Source organism: Choloepus didactylus, chromosome 12, assembly GCF_015220235.1.
Source record: "Choloepus didactylus isolate mChoDid1 chromosome 12, mChoDid1.pri, whole genome shotgun sequence".
Classification (NCBI taxonomy): Eukaryota; Metazoa; Chordata; class Mammalia; order Pilosa; family Megalonychidae; genus Choloepus; species Choloepus didactylus.
The window spans coordinates 94,481,189-94,490,390 of NC_051318.1; the positions used below are offsets into that span (position 1 = coordinate 94,481,189).

General features: G+C 40.1%; 1 protein-coding gene across 1 annotated transcript in view; it reads right to left on the reverse strand.

Annotated features, from left to right (window-relative positions):
* The window catches only part of GTF2F2 (general transcription factor IIF subunit 2), a 229,870-nt gene extending 221,181 nt beyond the window's left edge, over window positions 1–8,689 (reverse strand). The window contains exon 1 of the mRNA XM_037799715.1: window positions 8,436–8,689. Coding sequence (XP_037655643.1) covers window positions 8,436–8,501 — 66 coding nt within the window. The 5' untranslated portion in view covers window positions 8,502–8,689. The remainder of the gene's footprint in view (window positions 1–8,435) is intronic.
* Window positions 8,690–9,202: the final 513 nt, after the last annotated feature.

Consider the following 9,202-nt stretch of genomic DNA (forward strand, 5'->3'; position numbering starts at 1 on the left):
CCAGCACTATTTGTTGAAGAGACTATTCTGTTCCCACTGAGGGGACTTGGCACCCTTGTTAAAAATCAACCGGCCATAAGATGTGAGGGTTTATTTCTGAACTCTCAATCCTATTCCACTGCTCTATACGTCTGGCCCTGTGCTAGTTCCATGATGTTCTGATTACTGTTGTTTGTAACAAGTTTTGAAACTGGGAAGTGTGAGACTTCCAACTTTGTTCTTCTTTTTCAAGATGGTTTTGACTACTCGGGGCCCCTTATCCTTCCATATTAATTTGATGATTGGCTTTTCCATTTCTGCAAACAAGGCTGTTGGAATTTTGATTGGCACTGTGTTGAACCTGTAAATCAATTTGGGTAAAGTCTGACAATATTTAGTCTTCTAACCTTTTAATATAGATTGTCCTTCCATTTATTTAGGTCTTCTTTAATATCTTTCAGCAATGTTTTGTAGTTTTGTGTGTACAAGTCCTTTACATCCTTGGTTAAACTTATTCCTAATATTTGATACTTTTAGTTGCTATTATAAGTGGAATTTTTTTCTTCATTTCCCTTTCAGATTGTTCATTACCAGTATATAGAAACCCCACTGATTTTTGTGTGTTTATCTTGTATTCCACTACTTTGCTGATTTGCTTATTAGCTCTAGTAGCTTTGTTGTGGATTTTTCTACATATAGGATCATGCCATCCACAGACAGGTAAAGTTTTACTTCTTCCTTTCCAATTGGGTATCTTTTATTTCTTTTTCTTGTCTAACTAACTGCTTTGGTGGAACTCCAGTACAATGTTGAAAAGCAGTGGTGAAAAGTGGCTTTCCTTGTCTTGTTCCTCAGCTTAGGGGTAAAGCTTTCAGTCTTTCACCATTTAGTATGATTGATGGCTGGGGGTTGCGAACGTTTCCATTTACTTCTAGTTTTCTGAGTGTTTTTATCTAGAAGGGGTGCTAGATTTAGTCAAATGCAAGGCTCCAAAACACTTCTGTCAACATGTCATTTGTGAGGTCTCTGTGTTGTTTTCACTGTCCTTACAATAATTAATGAAAAATCAGATGAAAACAAGGTAGTATGTACCAGAAGAATGTTTTCTCAGATATCTCAAGACCAGAGAAAGTGCTAGAAAATGATTCTAGCATCATTTCCTCAGGGAAACCTCCCCTGACCCCCTAGATTAGCGCAAGTTCCTTTGTTATTCACATTCACACAGAACAGTATTTCTTGCTTCAGCGCCCTTTTCTGTTTGTAATTGTATTTTCATTAGGACTAATATTTTATAGATATCTGTTTCCTGCACTATACTATAAACTCCATAAGAGCATGGATCATATCTGTTTTTGCTCACCATATGTGAGGACCCAGGGCCCCAACCCTCCTCCACTATAAGATAGATCCCGGGATTCTCTCTCAGTCTCTGTCTCTCTCTCAATCGGGAAGATCTGTCTCCTGTGTAAGTCCCTAATTAAACTCATGGGTAACTCCATACCAGGCACGTTCTTTGGTCTTGGGGCTAATCTAGGTTGGAACACCATAACATACTCAGTGTTAGGTATGTTAGGTACTCATACCTAAACAATGACTGGCAATCACTAAAAGCTAGTTGGTTAAATAAATCAACCGACCATCGATTCACACAAGTTGAACAGGGTAATAAGGTCAACCCTGCCTTTCAAGCCAAGGCACTAAGGTAACCTGTATGGACATTATTCCTGTAAGTCTCTTTGTCAACTCTGCTTCATCAAATACCTAGCATCCCGACAACTAGTCTCCAAAACCCTGTTTCTCCCTGAGTGCAAACTAATTAAGCACACTGTAGTAGATACTGTGATGTTACACTCGTATTCCCCCTTAAGGTCTAAGGCCTTATTCCCCCAGCTGCTGGGGAGTGTGGCTAGGAGAAAGCCCTCAGCTCTTCACCTTCTTTGAAATTGCCTCCACTGAAGAGAGAACCCTCACACAGGTCATGTCCTCTTCTTGCGCAAACCATATCCAGTGACTGGAAGACAAAGATATACTTTGCCCCAACTCAGGACAGCTTTGGAGGGCTCCCTATGGAGTCATCCTCAGTTTTCATTAAAACTGCCCAAATACATCCTCTGCCAAATCCTGCTCACATCCTTTCCCTTCCTCAGGCAGTGATCCCAAGAACACTCCCTAATAAATTCCTGCATGCTAATCTCCATCTCAGAGTCAGCTTCCCAGGGACTCATTTGCTCCCATGTTTTCTTAAAGTTCAAGATATGGAGGTGACAAGACCCAAAGGACATAGAAAGAAAGTCCCCACCTCACCTCCTGAATCTCCAGGGAAATGATCCATTAAAGAGATCCAAGAGGATTCCTAGTCTTAGCACAAACTTAATAGCCAAACAGATCTAAATTTGAATCACTGTTCCATGCTTGGGCAAGATAATTAACCTCCCTAAGACTCAATTTTATCATCTGAACAATATAATTAGTACCTACTTCATAGGTTTGCTTTGTAAAATACTTGGTACATAAGAAATAAAAGTTCCTTTATCTCCTAGTATCTGTCAACACTGCAGGCTTTTGGGGTACCACCCATTCCAGTTTCCTCTCTCCTGGGTATCTGGCTATCTCTTTGTCACCACTATCCAACTGCTTGCCAGTCTGTGAAGAAAACAAAGCTGAACTTGGTGACACCTGAGTTGCTGAATGGAGGACACACAACATTCACAGGGGGTGATGCCTATTCCTCCTGTCCCATCCTCTCCTCCAACAAACATTAGCCAAACTGTTCACAAGAGGATGGCTGACTGGGCTACAAAACCTACTGCAGCTCTTGTCAATATCCCCACCTCTCCATTACCCAAAAAGAGACAGCATTTCTTACAATTCAGGTTCTCCTACAGTATTCATGACTTTCAAAAATCCCACCCTTAATAACCTCACCAGTTTTTATCTCCTCTTCGTCATCATGTATCTTACCCTCCGGTCAACCATAACTAAAAAAGATGATTTTTCCAGAAGTCCAAATGATTTTAGCCAACAGGAGAACTGTGCTAAAATATTTTAAAACATCGCTCAATTTTAAAATCATGGTTTGGGGTAGTGTGTGTGGTGACAGTGGGACCAGTTGGTGACTTAACAGTGACACAAGACTGTGTGATACAAATAGAATAGTACCAACTGCAAGGGACTAGCTCCCTGACAATGCAAAAATTATGGAGTTTCTAGGCTGTTTATATGTTTTGGCAGATGAGTTATTTAAAGTGTTAAATCCAATCATTTCTATGAACTATTAAAACTTGTTTGGGTGGTCATTCTCTTGTTTGGATGGTCATTCTCTTGTAGATTTAAGATAATCTAAACTCCAGAGATAACATTTCATTAGGCCAAAGCAGTACAGGTCTTGAAAATTCTAGCAAACAATCTATTCACCCTTTCCTGAACATATTCTGCCTCCTCCCAGCCCTGCTAGGAAGTTTTTTCTAACAAATTCCATATGCACTTCTTAAATGTCACCCTCTCAATGAAGTCTTCATTGTACTGGCCAAATAAACATTAGTTTTCCTCTCTCCAAAACTCCTAGATATCTTACACATACAGATCTTACTGTATGTATCCCATTCAATAACTGTCTAGTGACAGAATTAATAAGATATGTACAAGAGGGATAATAAATGAGGAACAACACACAAACTTTGAGAGACTCTAGGAGGAAATTCACATATTTTGTAACAAGTGATCCTCAAAGATCAGAACTCAAGGTATTATTTATCAGAAAAAATATTTAACGTAAGCAGTATAGACTTGAAATCAGTATCTAGTTCCATTCACAAATTCTAATTAGGTAAGAATGAAGGCACACTTTCTAAGTAGTATGTTATCTTTTAATGTCACACAAAGGGAGGTGAAAATGAAATAGATCATTACAATTTGATACACTACCTCAAAATTTATTTCTATATTGCAGAAATGAAAATCCAAGTGTGCTGTCAATATGAGCATGAAAATCACACAGAATGCTAACCCCAGAGCAAATGAAACAAGTTCAAACTCTCAGACAAGTATGCAAATCAAACCCTATTGCTTACTGGTTCTTTTTTAACTAGACTTGAAATTAAAATCTTCTAATAAATAGGGAACATGGGATAGATTTTAGAACAGAAAGTAACTGCTAGCAGTTCTCTTCCTCTGAGACAAGGTTGTCAGAGGATAAGAAGTGGCAAGAAAGGAAAGATTCTACATATTCCTTTCACACCCCTGAAAGATGTATTTTGCAAGTCCATTCACTCTCTTCATAAGATTAGAAAAAAAGAAGAAATACATCCCAAGATGATACTAGAAAATAATGATCTGGCAAACAAAAAATAATCAAAACATTACAACTATCTTTATAAAATAACAAATCACTGGCTTGAGCTGAGTTTGTTTTGAAAGATAAAACATATTCAAATGGGCATAGACAGGAAAACACTGAAAATTTTTTTAAGTTCTTCAACTTTATATTCTTACATTCTTTCACACTCATTTACTCAGTTGTCAAATCCTGACAATTTTTACTGAAAAAGTTTCCCTAACTCCTCAGACCTCTCCTCCCATACCTATGTTACTGCAATAACTTCTCTAATTCTCACTCTGGTCACCTTCCCCCTCTAATTCCAACCATACACTGCCAAGCTTATTTTTTTTCCCTAAAGAATCATTTGCATCCCTGACTTACTCAAAACCCTCCAAAGAAGGATGATATTAACTGTGTTTTAAAAATTTGGCTTCCATGTGGGAACAAAGGAAGAGATGTTTATTTGGTGGAAAATCTATATTTTCCGTAGCACACTATATATATATATATAATTTAACTTGTATGGTCAGTTTACTCAAACACCATAATCACTTGGAACCTTGAATAGGGAGTGAGATCTGGTTGGCTTGTACAGGTTAGCATGGGGCTCTGAAACATCCCAGAGTAATCTAGGCAGAGAATAAAAAGTATTTGCAAAGCCCTTTGAGGCAGTGGGGAAAATGTGGAAATGTTAAACTTCCCCAGCTGGGGAATTCCTGATATTCTCATAAGCATTGGGGTCTACCAGTTTAGTAGGCTGCCTCAATCTTGGGGCTTTCCCTTATGAAGCTTATTACTGCAAAGGAGAGGCTAAGCCTACTTATAACTGTGCCTGAGAGTCACCCCCAGAGAACCTCTTTTGTTGCTCAGATGTGGCCCCTCTCTCTAAGCCAACTTTGCAGGTAAACTCACTGCCCCTCCTCCTACATGGGACATGACCCCAGGGGTATAAATCTCCCTGGCATCATGGAACATAATTCCCGGGGATGAACCTGGACCTGGAATTGTAGGATTGAGAAAGCCTTCTGGACCAAAATGGGGAAGAGAAATTAAACAAAATAAAATTTCAGTGGCTGAGAGATTTCAAATGGAGTCAAGAGGTCATTCTGGAGGTTATTCTTTTGAATTATATAGATATCCCTTTTTTAGTTTTTAGTTTATTAGAATAGTTAGAAGGAAATATCTGAAACTGTGAACTGCAAACCAATATCCTTGATTCCTGAAGATGATCATATAACTATATAGTTTATATGATGTGACCATGTGATTGTGAAAACCTTATGGCTCACACTCCCTTTACCCAATGTACGGATAGATGAGTAGAAAAATGGGGACAAAAAGTAAATTATATAATGAGGGGGAGGAGGGGTATGGGTGTTTTTTTTTACTTTTATTTTTATTTTCTGGAGTAATGAAAATGTTCGAAAATTGTGGTGATGAATGCACAACTATACGATGATACTGTGAACAACTGTTGTACCCTTTGGAGACTGTATGCTATGTGAATATATTTCAATAAAATTGCATTAAAAATGTAGCTTATGAGGGGTAACGATGTGACTGGGAAAACCATATGGACCACACTCCCCTTTGTCCAGTGTATGGATGGATGAGTAGAAAAATGGGGGGAGGGGGGAAGGCACCCAGTGTTCTTTTTCACTTGTTCTTTTTCACTTTAATTTTTATTCTTATTATTTTTGTGTGTGTTGTAATGAAAATGTTCAAAAATTAATTTTGGTGGTAAACACACAACTATATAATGGTACTGTGAACAACTGAATGTATGCTTTGTATGACTGCATGCTACATGAATATATCTCAATAAAATTGAATTTAAAAAATTGCATTAAAAAAAATCCTCCAGAGATTCATGACTTCATATAGACTGCACTTAAGCAGTGGTATTTGGTCCAGTCCTTCCCCCCTGCCCCCCACATATGCTGTGTGCTCTAGGCATAATGGTCTCCTCTTTGTTTTCCAGAGCACACCATGTTAACACACTATTTTAGTCTTGCATTTCTGCTCCAATCTCCATGGTATAATATGCCATATCTCGGTCCACCCATCTAAATCCTATAAGGCTTTAGGAGCATTTATGGAGCATTTACTGTAATGCTCCATAAATTAAATTTATGGAGCATTTACTCTGCTCCAACCACAAATGTATCATCTTAAGTCCCACAACTTTTTCAAGCTCTTTTCTTCAGCCTACAAGTTACCTTCTCCTTAATGAATCTCCTCCATTTAGTATGCAGTTCCGAGTGACAGACGTCCATTTACTCCATCCTTTTATGTCATACTGATGTGCTTGTGGGATAAGTCAAATGAATGCCACAGACTAAGGCAAGAGTTGAAGAAAGATAGATCGTGCATAAATTCATCAAATATTTGTCAAGCAAATACCACGTTTTCATGGAATGTGACTGAGTGTTGGGGGAGAGGATCGCTTTAGACCACGACCACTGCTTTGAAAAATAAAAGGTTTGACATACTAGCAAATGGCCTAAAGGAGCTATTTTAGAAGAGTGGACAGGAAGGAGCTCTCTGAAACTTAAATGATGAGGACTTACCCATGTGACAAGACAGTTAAAGTATTAACAAACCAAACAACCCTACATTTTATTTGAGGGTCAAAGAACGTCACGGTCATATTTTGAACACACGTACGTCTTATGAAACTCCGAGACACAACACTCCCCAATACGAAAAAGTCAAACACAAATACTGTGGGAAGAGCTACCTGATTGCAAATGATACAGCCAAAATATGAAAGTCATTAAATAAAACATTTATTGACATTCAGTTTCACCAGACCCAAGAATGCCCTAAAAGAACGCACCAGTCCCTAGGAACACTCATTCATTGCTGGTGGCAATGTAAAATGGCACAGCCACTGAGGAAGACCTCTGGCAGTCCCGCAGGAAGCTAAGTACAGAACTACCATACCACTGGGCAATTTCACTACCATGTATATACCCATAAGAACTGAAAGCAGGGCCTTGAACAGATTTGCACAGCGATGTTCACAATTGCCAGAAAGATGAAAGCAACCCCAGTGCCCAGCAACTGATGAATGGATAAACAAAATATGGTTTATCCATACAGTGAAATATTATTGAGCTGTAAAAAGAATGAAGTCCTGATGTATGAAACAACATGGATGAACCTTGAAGACATCATGTTGAGTGAAATAAGCCAGGCACAAAAGGACAAATATTGTATAAGCTTACTGTTTAGAAACAATTAGAATAAGCAAACTCACAGTCAGAATCTAGAATATAGATTACCAAGGGACTGGGTGGGGATATGAAACGGAAAGTTAAGCCTTAAAATGCACAGGGTTCCTATTTGGAATGATGGAAATGCTTTGGTAATGGATGATGGTTACGGTAGTACATTATGAAACCAATTAACAGCACTGAAATATATTCTGAAAATAATTAAAAGCGGAATTGTTAGATTGTATGTATGGTAACAGAATAAAAATTTGTTTAAAAAAACCCATGGAACTGCATTACAGTGTACACTAAATTAAACCACGGACTTTACTGTAGCAACTGTTTCACACCAATGCAAGGCACTGGTGGTGGTGGGGATATGGAAATCCTGTGTTTTATCTATGATTGTTCTGTAAACCCACAACTTCTGTAACTTAAAAAAAAAAAAGAACACTCCAGTACAATGGCCTCTTCTCCCATGAGTTCGGTGCTCATCAAGAACCACCGACTAAAGAGAACACTTTTTAAGGGTATATGTGGACCAGTTTTACTTTCTAGCTAAGGAGGCCGTACACAAAGCAGTTTCTCAACTCCCGTATACACACTCAGGACTAACATCAGTTTCACCAAGAGACGATGACCAAATTGTGGACACCGAGACAGGATCCAGGGCAAGCCAAGTCATGGGGAAAGGAGAACCATGCCAGGCAGGATCCAACTTCTAACTGGCTGCAAGACACTGCCTCTCTAAGAGAATTTCCTCATCTGCAAACGGACGTAATAACTCCTGCCTCTCCAGGTACGTGAAACTCTAGTGAGATGGTCATAGAACTTTAAAAGCCGCACGCAGCAGGACGGTCTTAAGTCACTCAAACAATTTCTACTAGAAGGAGCGCAGATGGGAACCGTGCGAATAGTACCTTGACCAGCCACACTCCCGTATTCTGTTTGGCGCCGGTCAGGTCGAGTTCGCCGCGCTCGGCCATGGGTCTGTCACTGGTGGAGGCGTGCGGCCCGGAGGAGCGGACCGGAAGCGCTGGAAGGCTGCGGCGGCGAGTGGCCGGAGCAAAGGGCAAACCCCAGGGGGAGGGAAAAGGGAAGAAGCTCAAGTCGCTCACAAGCCAAGAAGCGGGGAACCGGGAGAAAGAGGAACACTCCTCTAGTGGCCGGAACTGCGCCTGCGCACTGCCAACGTCAGTACGGCGCGCTGCTGCGGACAAACTTCCCGTCCCGGGCAGGAGGCGGAGCCTTCTTGGATGGGCGTGGCCACAGGATGGGGGTGGAGCTGGTTGTGTCAGAGCGATTAAAACGCAAAATAGGTCGGGCCAAAGCGCTAGAGAACCTTTAAAGACTAGATCCCAAACAGAAAAATGGAATTTAGCGAGACAAAAGCTGTCAGTATATGTCCAACCCTGGTTAAGGAGAAAGCGACAGCAATTGCAGGGCAGGGTCCAGGTAAAAATAAAGTGACTTTGGCGTTTAAGTTTCCTAGAAAGTGAATTAGCACACGTGAGACCTGGGATCGGACTGATTAGACCTGGGTTACCGAAAACCCGTTTCTAGACCAGAAAAGAAAAATGTTTCAACGTACAGGCTGCCCCTAGGGACCTCTGACTGAGCAAGCATAGCGCGCCTCCTTGAAGACTCCAAAACCCTGACTTTTTATATAATTAGCTGAAAGACAATA